This window comes from Micromys minutus, assembly GCF_963924665.1.
Source record: "Micromys minutus genome assembly, chromosome: 10".
Lineage (NCBI taxonomy): Eukaryota > Metazoa > Chordata > Mammalia > Rodentia > Muridae > Micromys > Micromys minutus.
Genome location: NC_137979.1, coordinates 35,745,058 through 35,769,332, shown reverse-complemented (window position 1 = coordinate 35,769,332; position 24,275 = coordinate 35,745,058). Strand labels below are relative to the sequence as shown.

General features: G+C 39.0%; 1 protein-coding gene across 7 annotated transcripts in view; it reads right to left on the bottom strand.

Moving 5' to 3' along the window:
- The window catches only part of BCAS3 (BCAS3 microtubule associated cell migration factor), a 435,283-nt gene that overhangs the window by 235,735 nt on the left and 175,273 nt on the right, over positions 1–24,275 (bottom strand). For all 7 annotated transcript variants that reach the window (XM_080924182.1, XM_080924186.1, XM_080924185.1 and 4 more), the window contains 3 exons: positions 21,475–21,640; positions 19,820–19,920; positions 2,919–3,019 (listed from right to left, as the gene is read on the bottom strand). In XM_080924182.1, coding sequence (XP_080780308.1) covers positions 2,919–3,019; positions 19,820–19,920; positions 21,475–21,640 — 368 coding nt within the window. The remainder of the gene's footprint in view (positions 1–2,918; positions 3,020–19,819; positions 19,921–21,474; positions 21,641–24,275) is intronic.

The following is a 24,275-nucleotide window of genomic DNA, read 5'->3' as shown; positions in this document are numbered from 1 at the left end:
GGGAGGGGCAGTATTCAGAAATCTCAACTCTACATAAAACACTACAAACAACTAAGGAATACTGAGGAGGGAGAAATAGTCTTTCCCAAGAAAGAGCACACAAATGATTATCCAATACCAGATGGTCAGTCTGGAAAACATACAATTAACAATATAGATTGAGAAGATTGTATTTATATTTTTGTGAATGAACACACACCACCACCAACAACAATTAAAGAGGAAGAGGCCATGAAGTTTAAAAAAAATTGAAGGTGGGGAGCATTGTACATAGGAGGGTTTGAAATGAGGAAGAGAAAGGGGAAGCAATGAAATTCTATTATTATCTCAAGAAAATTTTAACCTGAAATTGTAGAAATATAAACACATTAACATACCCATAATATACACACCACATCATGTATCCAAACACAAAAATGGCATAAAAGAAAAAGGATCTGGATGTCTGAAAATGTGGGCTGACTGCCTCATAACCACCATCAGCTAACTCGGTATTTACCACATGTGGAACTGCACTGACAGCGACTAAAAGCAATGCTCTCAAGTTCTTGAAAACTGTGAAGTTGTTCTTGGCTCTCCAATGATAAGGTAAGGTCCTAAATAAAATTTCACATGAAGCTGCTTTCCCTGTATAATATAGTAATATATTGATATCGCTTTCAATTATTCTTACATTTAATTTTATTTTTAAATCTATTTTTATTTATGTGTATATATCTGTGTGAGGACACATCACATGTGTGAATGCCCTAAGGAATGCAAAAGATAACACAGGATATCTAGGAGCACAGTTACAGGCAGCTGTGAGCCACCTGATGTGGGAGCTAGAGACTCAGGTCCTCTGAAGAGTCAGTGTTCTTAACCACTAAGCTGTCTCTCCAGCCCTCACATCTATTTTTAAATAAAGGAGCTATTATGTTTTCTCTCATGTAACTGACACTCGATCAAAATGTTTTCTCAACTGTCATGAACATTGGCACAGGGATTTACATACAGTAAAACAGGAATTCAAACTTTTATAAGCATCACACTTTATGTAAAGGATGGAGGATACCAGGATTATACGCAACAGTGTGAGGAAAGAAAGCAACCTGAAGACGGGGGAACCTGAATATCACTGCAAAATGATCTTATAAATAACAGCTTATACAAATCTTCAGCAAAAATCAACAGTATGTCTGCCAGATTTCACATTGCTGAATTCACCTCTGTAAAAAGGCTTTATGAAGTGGCTTCCCACATTCCTTGAGTCCTTGTCCTGATTATTTATATTTGATTACATTTCTCAGATTATGACAATTAAGTCTGAAGAAAACACAACTGAGGAGGTTTGGAGCGTGACTGCGTGTACGAACCCAATCTAGTGACGGGGAAAGACGCAGACCAAGGACAGTGATTTCTGCTTCTGGGAGTTGAATTCAGCAATGTAAATTAGGCCACAGATAAAGAACTGTGTGTATTTTAAGCTCAAAAACATCAGTGTCACAGAGCCGAGAGGTAAACAGATGCCTACACAATCTCACCGAGGCGATAGCCAGATGTTGCCATGCTCACACTCCTGTTGTGTGCAGGACGAACATATTGTATACACTTTCACACTGACAGCACACATTACCCCTGCTTCTAACGGAAAAGCTGAAGTGAAGGACAGTGGTTTCTTTGCCAGAATTCTTGGACCAAGCTTGTGCACAATGGTACACTTTGTCTTGAGATCACAAGGAGAGAAAGGGGCTCAGCATGTGGGGAGCCAGACCAGTGTTTGCTGAGTATAGCTGCAGTAGAGGAATAAAGACACACTATGTAGAAATGGTTTATTCCTCCAGTTTCTAGAGCCATGTCAGCTATCAGGCTATCATCCCTGAGAATACCACAAAGGATTCTACTCCTCAGAGGCACCTGTCTGGTAAAAGCTGTCACACTGGTAATGTGATACAGGTCATTATCCTCCCCAGTGATGTCAGACTGAAGACAGACACAACAGCATCTGTAAGGAAGTTACTGTAATAGCTCTACTGTGAAATCTGCCTGAGTCTCTTTTATTTCAAAGCGCTGCTCTTGAAGACACAGTCACCTGATAAGGCAAGGAGTGGTTGCTTGAAGCTGTTTTAGGGAATGGTTTAGAGGCCAATAATAGCAGCATGGCCAGGAAGGGGTTCCAGCAGAACTATGCATAAAATCATGCTCAACTTTCCTTACAAAAGCATCTGGACAGTTTGTATGCTCTACATCAAAGCAAACATTTGCATGAGCAGAGATATATGTCAATAAGATCCAATGTGTACAAACATACAGCAATATTTCTGAGATTATTTTTCCCATTCATCTATTTATTCACTTTTCATCCCAATTGCAGCCCCTACCTTCTCTCAGTTCCCTATTCCCCTTCTCTTCTAAGAAAAGGGAGGGTCCCCATGGGTAACAACCAACCCTGGTATATCACATCACCACAGGTCTAGGTACATCCTCTCCCACTGAAGTCAGACAAGGCAGCCCAGTTAAGGAGACAGAATCCAAAGGCAGGCAGTATAGTCAGGAACTTTTCCAGTTGTTGGGGGTCCCACAAGAAGACCAAACTACATATCTACTACATAAGTGTGGGGGACCTAGGTCTAGCCCATGTATGCTCTTTGGTTGGTGGTTCAGTCTATGAGAGCATCAAGGTTCCAGGTTAGTTGACTCTGTTGGTTTTCTTGTAGAGTCCCTATCCACTCCTGGTCCCTCAAACCTTCTCCCAACTTGAATCATTCTTAATATGAAAATACTCATAATACACAGTGACTCAAAAGAGTTACCAACTCTCTCCATTTTCCCATAAGGAAAAAAAACAAAAAAAAAAAACAAAAAACAAAACAAAAAAAAAAAAAAAACAGATGTCGGTTCCCCCCTACTGTAATAGCCATGGTACAAAAGAGTCTTACCTGGGAAAGCCATTCCTCATCTTCCTGTCCACTATGGTCTGATGCTAAACTGTCATAGGACCCATGTCGAGTAATGGGGCCAGGACTTCCAGGGGGGAGTGCTACAGGGAGAAAAAAAATGGACTTAAACCTTCCAAATTGTGCACTGGAGATACAGATAATAACATAATCAGTTCAGATAGATTCTATAACATAAAACACAGGAACAATTCAGAGAACTAATGATCAATCAAGTTTGTAGAAATATTTCCAGTTAATAGGTTTGTTGGTAAATGCTACTCAGAAGGCTGCTGGAGGGAAGGGATCTCCTGACGTCATATGAGTCAACAAGATGCTTCATTAAAACAAACAAACAGCTGTGGAAATTTAGTGACGACAAGACCTTGAAAAGAGAAACTAAATCCATCCAAATACCCACCATCTACAGTTCACTGAGGTGATATACCTACCTGCTGGAGCCTGGCCGGCTATGGATTCAAAGAGCCCAGAACCCATTCATTTTTAGCTACAGTGAAGGTATAAAAATGCATGATGTTTAAGAAACACTTTTAAACGCTGTCTATTTATTCATTTATTCAAATACTCTCTTTTCTTGGCTCTTTCAAGTAATTTCTATAATTATTCAGCACTAAGATATACCCGAAATTAGTCTGCATTCTTCTACAAAGGGAACCTTGAGTTAGTAAAAACAATAGAGCTTTTTTTCAATGACTGGTGTTTGCTTGTTGCAAACAGTTTTTTTTTGTTTGTTTGTTTATTTGTTTTGGTTCTGTCTTGTTTTTTTTTTTTTTTTTTTTTTTTTTTTTTTTAATGCAGACCAGGCTGGCCTCAAAGTCACTACGGAGCTAAGCATGGCTTTGAACTACACAGGATATTACTGTGAACCTGTGGTGGGTCTGGAACTCCTGTCTCTGCCTTCTGAATGTCATGCCTAAGCTTGACTTTATGCTGGGATTCCAGCATCTGAACCAACACTGGGTTTCTGCAGTATGAGGACTCTAACCAACGGCTTCCTGCATGGAGCAAGCACTGGCCCAGCACAAACATTTCTAACTCTCCTGAGTTCCTTATGAGTCAAAACCTCACTGTTCTTCTTGAATGTACAATTATTCTTGATTTCTACGCATCTCTCTCCATCCCTACTTTTAAAAAGACATCATTTTTTAAAAGCACTTTTAGGTTAACATTAGAACTAGATTTCCCAGCCCACTACCTCCCTTCAAAGAAAACAAACAACGAAATTAACTGGGAAACAGAACAAAAGATATGGGGTACAGAGGAGGGAAGGAAGAAGATGAGCAATAAAGAATCATAGATTATAACAGGAAACAATCTCACACCCCAAATTCCCTTAGACTAAAATGCTAAAAAGAAAATGAGCAAGAAAAGAAATGAGATATAATGTAGTAGTTATGGTCAGATATAAGCATAGTATTGAAATATAAACCATAGCTCTTGAAAATCATCACTCTCTAGCACAGTCATACTGATGTACAGCACAAAGCCCAAATGATCTCAAAGCCACACCATTTATGATGGCAAACAATTCGTTTGGAACTCATTCCGTTATATACTATACAGACTGGTAAGTCAACTGATGTTTTCAAGAACAGTGTTCCTGAGTCATTCATCACCTTTGATATTTGTTTGATTCTTGTCACAGACAGAACCAAGAGGAACCCTCAATGTCCTGTCCTCCCTTAAGTGTAAGGCTGAAGCTTTGTATCCTAGAGTAAGTGAAGGCAACAGAACAGTTTGACACTTACTAGGACTTCAGGACATTGTGGACTTAGGGCTAGGATGGAGTGGAGCTCCAGCCAGAATGACACAGGTCTTGAGCTGGCAGTTTATTGGTTTACTGTACTATTATTATCTGGTTATGGGCATGCTTGGAATTTCCCACTGGGGTTAGGGAGGATGAGGAAGTGGGGTGGAGGAGAGCCTCTCTGTCCTGTCTGCTTTACAGAGGAAGCAGTAAATATTCTAAATATACAACTCAAAAATAAATTCGTTGTATATGTGGAATAGTGAGAATAAATAAGTCTCCTTTAAACTGCCAGAAGAAAAAGACAAGGAAACCATGAACCTGAATCACAAACTCCTTCATAGAGATTTTAAGCCCTTTTGCTCACCAATTTGCTCTAGAAATATCACAGTATGGAAAACTAAATTTTTCATTTAATTTTAAACAAAAAGCTTCATTTAATTTTTATATTAAATAAATATCTTGGCTGGAGAGATAGCTAAGCCATTGAGAGCACTGAATGGTCTTTCAGAAAACCGGGGTTCAATTCCCAGGACTCAAATGGCAGCTCATAGCTGTCTTAACACATGTTCCAGGGGATCCAACACCCTCATACAGACATACACGCAGGCAAAACACCAATGTATACAAAAAAATAAAACTACACTTATTATAAAAATAAATATACTTTTATCTCCCTTATACTTACTGACATTTTAAACATTCTCCAATCCCAGTAGGAAGGGCATTCAACATTGATGTGTTAGGGAGGGAATTAATACAGGAGACATTTATGTCTTAGGAGGGAGATAACAGGGGAGGGAGATCACAGGGAAAAATAACCGCAAATGTTGAATCTAGTAGGAAGGGGAAAAAAAAGACAAAAGGAAAAGTCCAGGACCTTTTCCTGTGGACCAGGACTAAACACTTCTTAAATACTCCTTAGAATTAGAAATGAATCCAAACCTATGCTGAGTGATATGGAATGTGGTTGGAACATGGCAGAATCTTAACTACTCAGTTAGAAAGAGCTTCATTGCTAAATGGAGTTCAGGAAAGCAAGAAAAACATCTGGTCTACCACCATGTCAAGAAGCTCACTTGGGCAGGCAGAACATTCCATACATGTGTAAAAGTAACAAGTGAAGTTCAAAGGAGCACAAAAGTGGATGATAGGGAGCACTGTGTCTATTAAAAACCAGTAATCTCACTCATTGGAAACTGGGCCATGTAGCTGATAGCAAAAGGGATGAATGTCACAAAATCTTATATTACAGCGTTTTTAACACAGTATTTTAACACAATAACAATATTACAATTTTAAACAAAATTCAGTTGCAACATTAGAAAGGATTACAATGATTCATTTTTTACATTTCTAATAATGGAGGCATAAAGAACTGTTTTAATTTTAAAATGAGAGTTTTCTCTTAATTGAGTTTTATGTATGTGTCTGTGTACTTGGGTGTATGTATGTATGTATGTATGTATGTATATATGTATGTACGTAATCCTTACACATGCAAGACCATTCAGAGGTAAGAAGGGGCTTATAGGCCCTTAGGAACTAGAGCTATAGTCAACAGGGATGTCATGTGAGTGCCAGTGACTGATACCAGTTCTTCTCCAATGGCAATGAGCATTGTCATCAAGCCATCTCTATAGCACCAAAAAATGAGATTATTCTCGATCCTACTTAATGCTGTGTATCCTGAAAACCTAACTTCAAAGAAGCAAGATACATACCAACTATCTGAATAAAACTTGTTAGCACTTTTATAAACATCTATCAGCCTTTTGATTTTTCTATATTTATTCATTTTATGTATATAAGTGTGTTGCTTGCATGTATATATGTGGACCACATGTTGTGCCTTACCTTCCCATGGAGGTAAGAAAAGAGAGTAGGATCCCCTGAATTATAGCCACAGTTGTAAGCCACTAAGTAATGCTGGAACCTTTGCAAGCGCAGGAAGTCCTCTTAACACCATGCAGTCTTTCTAGTCATTTATCTGCTATTTTTAGATAACAAACAAAATAAAAAAGAAGAAACTTCAAGATGTACAGCTCAGCGTTTATACTCTATACTTTTGCTACAGAATTAATAGTGCATCCTATCAAGCTTCATGCAAAGGAAACACTGTCAATTTACCTTAGAAGAGCACTTAAAAACCACCAGGCAGGGGCTGGAGATGGCTCAACAGTTTAGAAAACTGAGTGCATCTTACCCAAGATACAATCCAGAGACTACATGAAGCTCAAGAAATTGGCAGACCAAAGAGTGGATGCTTCAGTCTTTCTTAAAAGGGGGAAACAAAATATTCACAGGAGGAAATAAAAAAGATAAAAAGTTGGAGCAGAGACTGAAAGAAAGGCCACCCAGAGGCTGCCCTACTTAGGGATCTGACCCATATACAGTGACCAAACCCAGATAATACCAAAAAGTACTTGCTAACAGGTACCTAATAGCTTGCTGATAGCTGTCTCCTGAAGGGCTCTGCCTGATCCTGAAAAATACAGTCAGATGCTCTCAACCAACTACTGGACTGAGAACAGGGTCCCCAATGGAAGAGTTAGAAAAAGGACTGAAGGACCTGAAGGAGTTTTCAATCCCATAGGAAGAACAATAATATCAACCAACCAGAACCCCCAGAGTCCAAGAAACTAAACCACAACCAAAGATACACATGGAGGGCCCCATGGCCCCATGGCTCCAGCCACATATGTAGCAGAGGTTGGACGTACCAGGCATCAGTGAGAGGAGAGGCCCTTGACCCCATAAAGGCTCAATGCCCCAGTGCAGGGGAATGCCAGGGCAGGGATCTGGGAGGGAGTGGGTAGAAGAACACTCTCATAGAGGCAGGGAGAGGGGGGATGAAATAGTGGAATTCCAGAGAGAAAACCAGGAAAGGGAATAACATTTAAAATATAAGTAAAGAAAATATAATAATAATAGTAATAATAATAATAATAATAATAATAATAATAATAATAATAATAATAATAAGAAGAAGAAGAAGAAGAAGAAGAAGAAGAAGAAGAAAAAGAAGGACAACAACAACAGCAACAGCAACAACAGCAACAACACTGACTGTTCTTCAACAGATTCTGAATTCAATTCCCAGCACTACATGGTGGCAAACAACCATCTGTAATGGGATCTGATGCCCTCCTCTGGTGTGTCTGAAGTCAGTGACAATGTCTTCATAACATATATAAAATAAATAAATAAATCTTGAAAAAAATCACCAGGCAGGCACTGGATGAGCAGATCATTGTATGATAACTGAGAACCAGACCGTTTATATTGTTTGTTCTCAGAGAAGCAGACATGCAGAGAGAGCAAGTAAAAACAAAACAAACAAAAATCCCACATAGTGTATTCTGATGTCAGCTGGTGATACCTGGGTGTAAACACATACACTAATTGCAAAGAGACTGAGATAAGGCAAGGGTGCTCATCAAACACAACTGAAGTGTTGACCTCATTTCCAGGTGAAAGAGACCTGCCTACTTTAAAGCTATGCTGAAAAACTAAATGAAATTTAGATCCACTTAAGAACACAATGAACGATTTGAAATCCACATTCTATGTGTATCAGGGGCTCCACAGGCTCAGGTTGGCAGTGGACGGTTGTGAATACACTTTAGATTCCGGGTCAGAGTGTTTTCCATCCCAAAGCCCCACCCTATGGAAAATGATGGAAAGCTCCTCAATGCTGATGTCTTTAGTAAGGACCTGAGAAGCCAATACTGCACCAGCAGTTTTTAGTCCTTTATGTTATTTCAGGGAACAATGAGTCTTTTTCTAGCTACAGAGAATTTTGTGAATTAGATGACATCATGCTTCCCTAAATGAAGCAGCTCACGCTGAAGGTTCACTCAGAGGGCAACGGTGACAAACTCTCATTCAAGGACAAACTTTCACATATACTTGGTTCTTATTAAAAGCAGCATTTATTTAGTGAGCAGACAATATGACAGTGCTCTGAAGCAAACTCTGCTTCCAATGAGAAAGCACTTTGGACTCCAGGGAGAATTGGTGGGCAAGTACAGTTTCTTACTGTAGAAATAAAAATCTGCATTTAAAAAACAAGTCTCCAGAACAAACAAACAACCAGCAAAATGAACAGGCTGTTCCCAAAGAGCAAACCATCCCAGAAGAAAACATGACCACCACCAATCTGTGTCTAAAGTAGTAACCAGACACTTAAACAAATCAAAGTAACAAAGTTTGTTAATTTTCAATGACTATGAAAAGAAGGAGAAAGTTATCAGCTAAAAATAACACACCTAAGATACCTGGAAAAATGGTTAGTATTAGAATCCACTTTTACAGACACCATGAGTGAAGGACCAGAAGCTCACTGAATTCTGAGGTGCGCCTCATTTCGGACATGTTTATTAGCAGGCATGCTTTACAACAGCCCAACAACAGCACTGTGACAATACATACAGGAACAAGCTCCTCCAACATTTATATTAAATGGATCAATGATCTTCCCTGCACCTTGGCCCTGGGGTACCATAAATGCTCACTAATTAATTATTAAAGTTTTCTAGCACTCAGTCACTGCCTATCTCTGGTTTCACTTTCCTTTTCTTCCACATTCCCAGAAGAACAGTCACCAGCAATGTATAATTAGAAAAATGACATATACTTATTGTTTACAAGAGAATACACTTCCCTGAATAGCCTTCAACTCCGGGTACATCTTATCCCTTTCTTGCCAGTTTCCTTTTTCAGATTCCCAAAGTCTCATTCCATCACATGACTAAAAGACCTTTCATTTGTTATTCTTGTTGCCCCAGAGGTCATTTTGCATTGTGTGTCTGGACAAGTGATATCTGGAGGCAGCCTGGCATGGCTCAGCATGACCATAAAGATCTCATAAAGTAAAGAACATAACAGAGCCTAATGGACTGCTGTTCTGGCCAGATCAGCAACTCTGCTGAGCAAAAGTTCAAAACTATCCCAACACACAACTTGGAACTGAACAGAAAAACTTTGCCAATGTCTTCAAGACATCTGCAACTAACAGGTCAAGGAAGAGCTACCAAATCTGAAAAATGTCCACAATGCCAACTTAGTATGTGGATCTGCAACTCACACAGCAGTAAACTTCAACATATGCACATTAATGCAATGACAGCAGGACACCTAAAAAAGTAGGTCCACCCTTACTTCAGTAACTACAAACTCTTGCTTAGAACTTCTGAATTACACTATCATATTACAGTTATGGAGCCTTCACAGCAACAAAAGTCCTCATACTCACCTGCAGAGCAGCATAAGACCCCTCACATCCCAGAAGGTGGTGAGGAGGGTTAAGGGACAGGGAAGGACTGTCCCATTAAACAGGCTGTGATGCATTTGAATTTATAAGGACAATATACCGATATAAAAATATGTACTTAATCCAGATCTAAGAATAAGAGGAGGTCAATGAATAGGGCCAGTAGAGCAAGTCCAGCAAGAACAAGAACTGAAAGCAATCAAACACAGTGAGGGGTGACGGAGGTGGTGTAGGAAACCAGAAAACTCACCATGCTCAGTTGTGTGTCTCACCCACCATATTAGGTGAGAGAAGGTGCTACTTCCCCTTCGCATGTACAACTGTCTACATATATATGTACATATATACTTATTAATATTTGTATTAATATAAAACTATATAATTAAAGTTATATATAAATAATATATAATGGAACAAATGATACATTTATATGTAAAATGATATGAAAAGTAACTCCCGGTTCAAATGTGTGACCATGAAGAGGAATAGTTATTTGCCAGATATAGAAGCACCAGGTTTAAACTCTCTAAAGAACCAAGACCTACACTTGGGCCTGGTGTCACTGACCTAAAATCCTAGCTTCTTGGGAGGCTAAGGATGACAATTTTAAGTTTGCACATAATAAATGTAGCATCTTCCATACTTGACTTGTTTATTGCCGAATACTATTCTAGGAAAGTCTAGATCATTATACAGCAGGAAGAAATAAATAGACATTTTCTCTTGCCTAAGTGAAAAGGGCAAAGTTATCTTGGCATGAAAAGAGAAAAGCTTTTAGACCTGGAAGACATCAACATTTTTAACCCATATAAAGGAACATATTTCAGAATCCTTATAAATAATCATTAAAGATACACAATGTGTTCCTTTAAGTCCAAACAGATCAGTTAAAAACACAGAAGCAAGAAAATCATGCTAACTAACAATCACCCAGGGGCTCTATCCAAAAGCAAGAGAACAGTCTGCAAAGTTTTATCTTTTACTGTAACACAAAGCCAGCTACCTGGAGCTCCCCAAACCACTGTGCCATGTCTGTAGTTATAAAGTTTATCAGCAGACGCACAGGGACGGGCTCAGGGAAGGCACTGCCAAAGACTTCCCTCTTAATTGTGCACACATGCACAAAGAAATTCTTTTAAGAAACAAAAACAAGGGCAGGTACCCAGCAGATCCACAAAACAATTTGCCCCAATTTGTGCATGCTTGACCATCTCTATGATTATTTTTCCTAAATTTATTTTCTTTACAATGTTGGGTATCAAACACAGAACCTGAAATGCACGCCCATTCCCGACCTTTGAAAAGAACTGGATCTGTGACTTCTCGTGGGAAGACTGACATCAGTTGACTCTTTTCTTAGCTATGGAATGAACTATATGAACAAGGCTAGAGTATTCAAAGAGCCGCAGTGAACTAAGTCAGAACATTTCTCTATGTAACCTCACTATACTGTACCTTCCATGACTTTCTGTGAAGAACCCATCAGCTCTGACTGCCGTGCCTCCTGTCTGACCTTTAGTGATACCCGTGGCGCTGTCTAAAGGGTGATTCCTGTCCTCTAACAACCTTCTTTTTCCTTCCTCCTCCATCAGGCCTTTCCTGTTCTTTCATGTTTACTGTTTCCCATACATTTCTTGTATCCTTCAAAAAATGTTAATTTTCTTGGAAAAATAAGTTATTAGTATAATATGAATTTATTGTTAACTTAAAAAATTGAATTAAAACTGAAAGCTGTACCAACACTCTCACTCAATGAAACAAATGTTCAGAACTTTGAAATTAAGAGTCTACTCATTTTAGAAGAAAGCTTCCATGTCTTCAGGCAAATATCAACAGAATATTCTAAAATTAGACTTTCAGTAGAACTTACAACAAAGGTCCTTCCAAATTATTAGGAGAATGAAGACAATCAAAGCTTAAAGACAAAGAGGAAAAAGGAACTTCCATTTTAGGTAAGAATTGATACATAAAATGGTTTTTGTTTACTACTTTGGAAAATGCACAGAACGCTACAGAACCACACTTGCTGAGTGGCCTACTTGGATCTGACACAGATGCCTTCTCTGAACTGCTACAGCTTTACCACAGAGATGGTGGCTCTGACACTCAGGTGGCTCTGTTATAAAGTCCCAGGAAAAGACTTCATTCCAGAGTGGCTTGTACCAACAGCACCCTCCAGTCCTATGCAAGCCAGAGGTAAAGTGTTTTAAATGAGCAATCTCATTTAATCTAACAAGCCTTCAACAGAGGCCTCATTATTACCATTTTAAAAGGACATAGCAAAATTTTAAAAGAAAGAATGAAAGTATTGTTTAAAATGCATGGCAGTAACCTTTGATTCCACTATATCAAAATTATATCAAAATTATCTGTTAGAAAATAGCTGATCAGACTCCCATCCACTGCGCATGGTACGAGGTTAGGTTGTGAATTCCTTAAAAGTTACTTAGGTTATCTTATATACATGCTGTTCTGCCTGTATACCTATGTGCATGGCTGTGAGCTGCCCTGTGGGGGTGCCGGGAACCAAACCCAGGTCCTATACAAGAACAGTAAATGCTCTTATCTGCCGAGCTTGCTCTCCAGCCTCTTAGGTTCTGAGTTTTTATGAGTTTCAGGATAAGTTACAAAAATCTTAAGTAAGGAATATACAAATTGTAGAGTTGTCAAAAGAATTTTCATTGTCTAATTATAAAGATGAGAAACTCAGGCACAGAAAACACTAACTCAAAGTAACAACTGAAGGAAATGGAACCACTTCTTTCCAAATTTCCTGTTTCTAAAAGGAAGGCCCTACTATGCAGAGTTAAACAAGAGTAGACACACACTTAGAGCAGGGCACAATTGAGAATGGAGCCCAAGAGCTAAGCTACATGGCTCTTTTGGCCTTTTAGGAAGCAACAGAAGAAAAAAAAGTACTCTGATGTTACTTAAAAGAGCATCATAGTTTTTACACAGCAGAAAAATGTGAAGTCCTTTTCCAGGACAGTAGCTGAGAGAAGTGGTTCTGTTCTCTCAGAGGTGTGGATGCACGTGTAAGAAGCACTGCAGGGAGGGGAGAGTTAGGCTGGACCAGGATCCATATTTATATGATTATTACATTTCCCACAGTTAAGAGCAGCTATAATTAATGGTTTTCTCTCCCCTTCTTAATGCAGCCATTTGTCAATTCAAAAACAGAATGCCCAATCAATGTTGATGTATTTAGTAAGCAGTTTGTCAAACAGTACTATAATCTAGTTAATATATTAATTCTTGCCATGGAGAGAATGCTAACAACTATTCAGTTTTCTGTAACTGCTTTGGAGAGAAAAATGTGTGCCTGGACTCCTGGCCATGCTTAAGCCAAAACCAAATCACTCTCCTGGATCCTTGGTGATGCACATCTGTCTATGAATGATGACTGGGACCAAATCATTAGCTAAGCAGAGCTTCCTGGGAAATTCACACAACAAAAGAAACCTGAAGTTGAGCAAACGACTAGATTTTAAGTGTGACCAATAATCTCAAGAGAAATTCTACGTCTTTGAGGGATGGAGGCTCATTACACTCACTGTATCTAAGGCTGTGTATTTCTATACCAGTAAATTTGAAATTATAGAGGAAACAAACCACTTCTGGAAGACAAATTTTTCTGAATTAGAATTAAAACGAGCAGATACTGAATACTAAGTTTATGTTCCTTATATTAGCATCTCACTTGCCCCTTTCTGAGTCAGGAAAGAGCAAGAAAGAAAAACTGACCATATTAACTTGGTACAAGGCTGTGTATTTATTTTTAAAAAACCTACAGTGTAAAATAGTCCTCCAGACTATCAGACATCTTATGTTTGATGAGAAAGGTGCCCTATGTGTCAGAAAAGCACACTGAATATTTTTCTATGACCCAGAGGGCAGAGGTCACTTATTATAAATGGATAATGAGACCTAATGTAGTACTCTGAGGATGGACAAAGAAAGAGTCTATCCATAGCCCCTGGTGGATTGGTTGTTCAGGCTTTTATTTCCTCTGCACACTTAATGGAGTCAAACAATTGACAGAAATTCTATAGAGAAGGCTGAAACTGAGAGAAACGACTGTATTCTAAGTCTGACAGACACATACAAATAGTGATCCTGAAATGGCGCCAGAGCTCCTGCTACCACGCACAGAGCAGACAGCTGAAGCATTCCCCTAAATTCCCATTTAGCCATTTATTAGCAATTAACCGTACTGATGGAAGCGATGGCACATCAAACCAAGAGCTCCTGCCAATACCTACCAATTACGTCACTGCAGATAAGCCAAGCCCTGTCATTATATTCCAGCCCCGTGGTGTTTTGGAGAAAACAGTGAACATATATATTGCTGGAACCCTCTACTTTCTGTCATCCCAGCCACCAATGATAATGCACAATCCATGGCAGAGGGTCTATTTAAGAATCATAAATGTCACTGAAACAGAGCAAATGACATCAGATGCACAGATCTTAATGGTCTACAGACTTCTGACCAATATTTTCTTTACTCTTGATAGATGTCCTGTACCAGTGAAATCTGCAGAGTCATTGCAATAAATATTAAAATTATCAATAGAAAGGAGCCTACTCTGAACTATACTTGGAAACATCATAGGTTGCAAACCAATCTGAAAGACACTGAGCTCCTGTAAGAGCACAGGAAGAATTCTGTAACATTAACAGATGTTACAGGCTAGACAACACCTCTTGTAGGCACTTCCTCATCTCATTTTCAAGAAAAGAAATGACAGGAATGTGGTTTGCGTGTACAAAGATTAATTTGATGCTCCAGGTAGGATCAGGAAAGGAATGGAAGCATAGGTGCCAAGTGCAGGGGCTGATAGAATTAAAACTTTCAAACTTACATAGTTTAGGTCAACCACCTCATACCATTTTCATAATGGGAATTAATAATTTCATAAGGTACATTATGCTATAGAACACATATAAGTCAAATAAGACCCTATAGGTCTTCATCTTTTATTTCTTACAGAAAAAAAAAAAAAAAAAAACTACCATTTTAATGAAAATGTCTCTGTGAAATAAAATATGCCAACTGAACAGTTTGAATGAGTTAACTATTCCTATGGTACAGGGCATCATGACACGCCCTGTCATCAACAATGGACTATAAATACTCTGTAAATAAGCTCTACATTACAAGTTTCCTCTACAAGAGAAAAACACTTGACTCTTCCTTTTCGTCCTCTCCCCAGCACTGGGCAAACATTTATAGTGAACAATGCAAGGAAACACTGCTGAGTGCCTCCACCACACGTCATAGACCATGCCATGAGCAACCCAGGATGTCAAACCAGCGTGGTGACATTGAGGAAGGGCAGCACAGGAGAAAACTGTTGCATGATTAGCTGGTTTCCCTGGCACTAACTAGTCAGTCACAGACAAGAGGGGTGTGCGTGTTTGTGTGTGCTGCAGGTGTAAAAGCAAGAAAACAGTGGCTGCCCAAGCCCTCTGGAGCCTGGAATATCATGAGGGAGCCCCAAATAATAATGTGGTGCTTTTTATATCAGTAGATTTTGGGGTTGATTTGATCTGAGTGCAATTGTACTCCCATTCTTCATTTTTTTAAATAAGGAATTATGTGGCTTAATTTTTATTTTACATGAACCCATAAGAGACTTAAGATATTTGGAAAAGGATTCAACTTTTAAAGCATTGGAATTCTTAAATGCTATGGGGCGAATTTAAAGTTGTATGCACTTTATAACTGTGAGATCATGGGGATGAACAAGAAAAGGAAGGTTCTAGCTTAACAGGGTATACCAATGTGTCACACTGAGAAGGCTTAGACTCAAAATGGCTACACTTGGTTATCACACTGGCATACCTAAGAGGTGTGTCATGATTGAGAAACTGCCTCCATCAGATTGGCCTGTACAAATGACATTTTCTTGACTGCTAATTGATACAGAGGCCCTAACCACTGTGGGGCGTACCACCCAAAGTAGGAGACCTGAGCTGTATAGAAACGATAGCTGAGCAAGACTGTGTGCAGTGCTTGCTGTCTTGGCTTTGCTCAATGGTGGGCGGCCTTTCATGTTGTTTATGATTATGGTATTTACTACAGCAAAACATATTCAAGTTGTACAAAGGCTCTTTTCAGTTTGTTATCATATTTGTGGATGAATATGGTTTCGTGGTTAAGAACACTTGCAGTTTTTCAAGAAGTACTAAGGTTGGTTGCTAGTACTCACATCTGGTCACTCACACCACCTGCAACATCAGTGACAGGGAATCCAACACCTTCTTCTGGGCTCTTCATGCAATTGTGTAAATGCATGGGCTTATACAAACACACACACACACACACACACACACACACACACACACACACACACACACACACACACTTATTCCATTAAAATGAAAAGTTACCATGTACCAAGTTTCCAGAGATAAATTCTGCTTTCTTCCACTCCACAGAAGAGCCCCATGGAGATATCAACTGTGAAAAATTTTGAGATTGTTTTTCTTCTCTTTTGCATAATTTGATTGAGAGTTATCAAACTCTGGCCATGTACTAACAACTAAGCTTTTCATTTAAAAGAAACTCTAACATATAGATATGCTCTTATTTAAATTTCACTTGGTTCAATATGCTTTATAATCTTTATGATTTTTTCGTTGGAATATGGGTTTACACGAGATCATATGACCATGGATTATTTAGGAAGTGGTCCAAAGTCTGAAACCTACATCCCCACGGAGCTGGGATCACTAAAGCAACTGAAAACTATGCTGTGGCTGAGTCACTTTTTACGTACTATTTGTCCTCTAAATAAGCTTTCAGAAACCTAATCCTTAGGCCCTGATTTAAATTTACAAGTTAGAAGGGAGAGAACAGATTAAGAACAAGTTCTAAGTCCTTTGAATTGGTACTCAAATCTGAGCTACTGGACACTGTAAGGGCTAGTTTTGGTTTTTACAAAAAATATACTACAATGAAATGAGCTTTATTTTGAAAAAAAGCATAGTATGAACAATAAATCCCTAATCTCTACAATAATTTTATTTTTTATAAATTTATTTATATTTAGGTATATAACAAACACACACACACAAACACACATACCATATACAGGTACTTTTGTAAGCCAAAACAGGGTGTCAGATCCCCAGAGTTGGAGTTACAAGCATTTATGAACTGCCTGACAAGGGTGGTAGGAATAGAACTCAAGTCCTATGGAACAGCAGTAAGTGCTTTTCACCACTCAGAATATACATATTCTTGATTTCTACCTCTACTACCTAAAAACTTTTTGCTGAGTTTTGTTGTTTTTGAGACAGGGTTGCTGTGTGTAGCCCTGGCTATCCTGGAACTCATTCTGTAGAACAGGCTAGTGTTGAACTCAGAGAAATCCATCTGCCTCTACCTCCCAAGTGATAAGATCAAAGGCATGCACCATCATCACCTGATTTATATTATGCTTTTTTAATTTATTAAAAACAGCAATCTTCAATGGTCCAACAAAGAAACTAGATGTCCTCTCAGTCTCCACTTGACACCTGAACCATTTCAATGTGATCCTGTCTACCATGAACTCAGGGATCCTCTACTTTGGTATTCTCCTAAATGCAGAGGGAGATGCTACACTGGTGAAGTCCACAGACAATGGGTGAATGCTTCCACGGCGGGGAACAAACGTTCATGAGAACAGTGTGTGTGATGCTAACATCCTGCTGCACTGCTCTCCTCTCCCAGAGGGTCTCTTTCCTGTCTCTACTTACATCAGCCATGCCCACTGGCGTATCATTTCCTGAGATTCTGGAAGTCTGCTAAACTTTTTCCTCAAACACAAGAATAAAAAACCCAAAATAACCCTGCAACATTTGACTACGAAGTTCAATTAAAATGGTTTTAAAAGATATTGATCAAACTCTTCAAGTTGAAAAATGAAGGGTAATTCTCCAACATCACATGGTCATTACTAGGGACCAATCACAAAGTTCAGCACATTGGAGACGAGAGTTCTACCAGATATCAAAAGCCCCTGGTTCAAAGGTGGTTTTAAACTTGGGTAAGTAAAACACAATAAACATACACCAAGAACCAGAAATATTAAATGTGTGTTGTATGAAGTAAAATATCTTTCCAGTGGGCTTCTGAGTGATATTCTCACAGGGGTAAAGGGTGTGTGGCTGCGTGCGTGTGAGAAGGAAAGGCACTGATGCTGCACTTCCCCTACTGCACTGGAGTCCCAGTGCCCATACTCTGCAGCCAGTAGCCTCAGTTACATAACACAGATCCAAAGCTCTTAGGTAATTTCCTCAAATGTGCATGTAAAACTTTAAAAATCCAGATTGATCCTGTAATATTTCCATCAATGAAGAAGGCAACAGAAGCATTAGAGATAGTTTATTTGGCAATGATGCTTGGTGCCAAGACTGCCTTCAGCATCTCACAGGCCTGCTTAGTTGAAAATCTCATCTTACTTCAGGAGTATTTGCCTCAATCCCTGTCTTTTAAGTATCTCATAGCCAGAGGAATGATCTTTCTAAAAACGCCACTCAGTGGTGGTGGAGCAGGACCTTAGGTTCAATCTCCGGAGCACACAGTCATTTTGATGGCGTCATTACTGTGGATGGATACACTGGATGGCCCAGTTGTCACCAGCGAAGGTAGGTTTTATTGAACAGGACAAAAGTGTCAGGGATAGCTACAGTTAAATGACATCAACTAGCTTACTCTCTAGTACAAAAACTGAAGAGATGTAGTTGAAGTTTTTAGCTTAGCTTTTGTTTATCTTCTTGATTTTATCAGAGTCTGTCAGCTATCCAGAACTAACAGGTATCAAATCAACGAGACCAATCCAGATTAACTGAGGAAACTACACTTAATAATTAGGCTTTTGCCTTTTATAAAAAAGTAATAAAGCTGGGGGAGGTGCACACCTTGAATCCCAGGACTCGAAGGAAGCGGAGAAGGAGGATCTCTGTGAGTTTGAGGCAAACCTGGCCTACAGACAGTTCCGAGACAGTCAGGGCTACAAAGAGAAATTCTGTCTCAAACAAACAAACCAAAAGAACCAAAAATGTCATTGTTGATTTACAGGAAATTTCTAAAAGCATTCAGGACTCAGATCCATCAAGTTCAATTAGGATTCATTGTATTCTACAAAAAAAATGGATTATAATTGTAAAGCATTTTTAAGTCTATGAAGACAAACTGGATACTAAATATTAAATTGTCTCTTCATGCATCTCACATAAAGTCTCCATCTGGTTGGATAATAATACAAGTGGCAAAAGGAACACAAAACCCCAGCTTAGTCAGAGAGCATGTGCAAGACCCTGTTCTCATCCCATCAAACTCTAACCCATCGAAGTGAGGAGCTGAAGGAGTCCAAACAAAGCTGTACATGGGCAGAAGCTGCTATTGTGGTGTCCTGTGATGAAGAGCTAGTTTTTATTCTGAGAAACAGGTCCTAAGCTCTGCGAAGCTGTTCTCCAAATCCTGCACAGTCACATGTTGTAGGCAGTTGGCTTGTTTTATGTTGTTAGTATTTTATTTTTTTTAATATTCCAGCTGAAGACATACACCCATATATTTGTTTAAGAACTATGGCCCTATCTGGGTGTTAGTGGCCCACACCTTTAATCTCAGCACTGAAAAGGCAGAAGCAGGTAGATCTCTGTGATTTTAGAGTGAGTCTGGTCTACAGAGTGAGTTCCAGGCCAGCCAGGGCTACACAGAGAAACACTATCTTTTAAAACAAACAAACAAAAAACCCTATGGCCCAAGAACTGAACATAAGGCCCATTTGCACAGCAACTTCTGAGAAAAGCATATGAAAGGGAAAGCAAACGTTAAGAAAGCATAAGCTGATGAGAAGTACTTACAGCCGGCCAGCAGGAGCTGGTAATACTGCACTGCTTCTGCAGCAAGGAGCAGAGGGTGATTTGCATTGAATGGTGGTTGCAGTTCATTCCACTGAGGTGTTCTAAGGAAACAGCAGAAGAATATTAATATTCAAGCTTCATAGATGGGATGTAATTCAGCCACAGAGCCTGACAGAGACTCACACAAATCAATGTGTACCCAATAAAACCAAGACTCTTTAAGTTGACATACAAAACCAGAAAAACTTTATACACTAAAGATGTGGCGATGTGTCCCACAGATAATGTGGATCCTCAGTGAACTATAGAGCTGGATAAGATGGACAGAAAAAGAAATGTCAGTATTCAAATGCCAACTACCTGGAAGACATCTCATCTCTTAGGTCAACTATTGTCAACATGAAATAAAGTGGCTAAACGTGCTGGGAAGAGGAAAGGAGCTATGTAATGGATAACTTCCTTTGGATCTAATTAGCTAGCTCAACAGTGAGACTGACGAAGTTGAATTGCATCTGCCTAATTTTGAATAAGCTTGATAAATCAGATACTGAACAGATCACTCCAGCACAGTAAGTTCTAGTAAAGAATGCTGGAGCCTCCAGAAAATCAATAGACTATTTTAAAATGTCAAAAGGAGATGGGTCATTTTAATATCCATTCTTATCTGTTTCCCTTCATACATGCCAGGTGATTGTGTATTTTTTTTCCTCTTGTATACAATTCATTATATTAAATGGTTTTATTCTAGGTTTATTCCTTCCTCTTTTGGCTAGCTTATAAAAATTCTACTCATTGGATGCATTAAGATAATTCCTAAACATTTCCAATCCTAGCCATTGGCTCCTGGATTATATCATTTAAAAAAGACTTCAGGATCTTTGTATTAGTTTATATTTCCCTTAATGGTATTATTTACAAGGAACATGTGGCACTATAATAAGGGAAATAAAAACCAAGAAATGGATATACAACGAGACAACAAAAATCCAAACAACTGGTGGGTTACAATGTCAAATAAAGAGACCTGGAATAGAAATCCTTTCTGATTACATTCCTGGGACAACGCAGATTGTGTACTTGAATATTTGCAGCAACAATATTAGTGACAGCTACAGAGTAGAAAAGTTCTCCGGCTAATGAATGGGCAAAAAAAATGTGATTCACCTACATAGCACATTTCATTAATATGGATCTTCATAATATGCTGAAGGAAATAAGACATGAAAGATAACATAGTACATTATTCCATGATTTAGTGACCAGAGCAGGCAAAGGCAGGCAATACACAGTAAACTGTGGCTGGCTACAGATACAGGGAACATGGAAAGCAATGGCACAGGGTCTCTTTACCTGACAAAGTGATTCAGAGGGTGCACAAAGGGTTTGCAGTGCTTACCTTTCACTGCATGTAGACGCTATGCAATGAAAACAAAATAAAGTAAAGGCTTCCCCAGGGACAGAGCCAGGCAATGGTATATAGTCCCATTTGCACAATATTCTAGAGCCAAGGTCAAGAAGGAAAATTATATATGCAAGTAAACATATCCATGTGGATGAATATACTTCAGAGCAAGGCATTTATGTTGAGATTTCACAAAGGGCACATTTTTTATCTTTTCTCTGCAGGAATGAGGGGAGGTGGCATGGAGAACTACCTAACAAGTGTCCAGCTGGCCCGGGGCGACGTCATTATCTCCAATGGTGTGTCATCACTTATCTTGGGAGCAGTACTGATCGGCCGGGGCTCAATCATGTGCTCCACTAAGGTCCCGTAGCAACTGATGATGTAAAGAGATTCAACTACAACTTGCTTGGACTGATCTGCAAACAGAGAATCAGAATGAGACATGGAGTAATGGCAGAGTAATGACAGAGAAACGTCATAGTGGGTCCTCTACTTTACTGACCCTGTTGACTGACATAGAACGGTAAAAAGAATGAGGAAGAGCTGTGTCCCATTGTGTCAGCACAGGCTCAGAGGATGCCTTGCATAAGCAGCTGCCACCAATATTATGGGATATACATAAATTTGTTTCAACAATTATACCATATGCTCACATTTGTAGTAGAGATAAACACTATGCTGTAAAATTTTGTATTTCTATGCTATGGATTTTTCCACATATTATGAAAAATGTAAGACAATGAGTAGGACATGAAAGGACCACCTGAAAATGAATAATCTAGCCAACAACATTCAATTACCCTGGCTTAAACTATTAACTGACCTGAAAATCTATGTGTGGAACTAAGTTATCAGAAAAGTTCAACTATGTTTTCTTGGTAGAATTAAGTTTGGCCCCTGGGGAGTTAAGGATGCTTACTATGCAAACACTAGAGCGTGAATTCAAATCCTCCCAACAAAACAAACAAAAACAAACACAAACCACCAACAAGCACAGTCAAACACAAGTCTAATACCAGTGCTGAAAGGGGGACAAAATGGCAGAGAAAAATAGAACAGAACACTCTGGCATCTGCATACACACAAGCATGAATGTTTACACACACACACAAACACATACTCAGAAAACATCTAGGTCAAAACAAACAAGCAAACAAACACAAAATAAACATTATTTGTCTGTGGAAGGTCATCAGTTGAAATACAACTAAAAACAAGTGGGCCAAGAAGCAAACTGAAATTCTCCAGTAAGCAGTGAACAATATGAAAAAAAAGTAAATAAAGTCCCCTCCTCAGATAGTTTCTAATCCATTTCTCAATGAGATTACCGGGTCCTATAGTAAAGAAAGGCTGGCCATACTTAGAGAAATCAGTGCTGGGTTTGAATATAATCAAATGACTTTATAAGAGATACATATGTCCTCAATGCCCAAGAAGGCTCAGTGCTAAACCTCACGTTTTACAGTAAACCGAGGAGACTGTCTTATGAAAGCTGTGTGGGTCATCTTATCTCTGTGTCAGACGAATCAATTACAGCTGATTTGAGAAAATGGCCAATGACCAGCCAGAGGGACATAAAAGAATCGAAAGCTAAAGGGGTAATTAGGACAGACAGGAGAAGCATTTGAAATTGAGCTTTGCAGAAGGTTTTAATGAATAACAAAAAGTCCTTCCGATAGCATCGTCAAACCGAAGGCAGTAACAAAAATGAAGATTGGATAAGAAAATGGGAGGCTTGCCTGCTCCACAATGCCCTTCCCTTGGGAAGGGACTAGCCCTGCTAAGGTCGGATTACAAGGGAGTGGTCATGAAAGGTGATCACAAAGGAAGAAGCTGAGGTCTGATTGCCAACTGGGACTGGGGAGGAGAGCAACTTTTGCCAAGAACAAAACCAACTGTGGAACATCAGGAGAAAGCCAGTGTGTGACCTAATTGAATCACAATAAAGTAATCAGGGGAAAATCCTAACATACAAAACTATACACTTGGTGTATAAATGTAGACATTCTCTTCTATACAGAGACCACAGACCCTAGTTTCAAGCTCTATAACTAGAAAAAAAAAAAAAAAGAAAGAAAAAAAAAAACTAACACATACATACTTACACACTGAAAGAACTGTTACACAAACATTCTAGGTATTGATTCTGATGATCAAAGCAGTGATTTAAAACATTGCAACTGGAGCTAAAGAATTGGCTCAGTGGTTGAGAACACAAATTCCTCTTGCAAAGGCCTCAAGTTCGATTCCCAAGTACACCCACATGGTAGCTCACTACTGCCCATAACTCAGTCTCCAGGGGATCCAGAGCCCTCTTCTAACTTACATGGATACCAATTATGCACTTGATGTACATACATGTAGGCAAAACATTCATACACTTAAAATCAGAGAGAAAAACTTCTTAAAAATGTAAAGCTGATAAATAAATAAATGTAAACATAGTAATCTCAATAGCTCAAAGGGGCGACAATAACCACAGATGCTGGCACTTACCTCTCAGTGAACAGTCTGTTTTCTTTTATTTTGGAGCTTGGGGGAGGTTGTTTTGTTTTACTATGTTTTTTGTTTCGGTTTTTGTTTTTAAATGTGGTATGGCTCAGCAGTTGAGAGCACTTGCTACACTTGCAGAGGGCTGAACTCAGTCCCCAGCACAAATAACCTGTAACTCACAAACCTCTGACTCCAGGGATTCAGCCATGTTGGTGAGACTGGTTGATCCCAAGTCTCCCAAGTAAAGCAGAGGTTACAACTTTCTCCTTCTGAGTTCAGAGTCAACAGGGTAAAATTAGCTTGTGCAGAGGTTGAAGAAACAGGGTGGGCATAGCATTGGCAGCCCTCAGATCAATATGTGCAATTAGTTAGAAATAAATGAATGAAATAAAAATCAGTCAAGGCGCCTAGGTGTGGCAGTATACAAATTTAAATGCCAACATTGGAGACTCAAAGGATAGACTCCTAGGGCAGCTTCAGCCACATGCTGAATTTAAAAACAAGGTACAGAAAGAGACTTTGTTATTTAAATATCAGTTGATGACAAATTTATTTCCC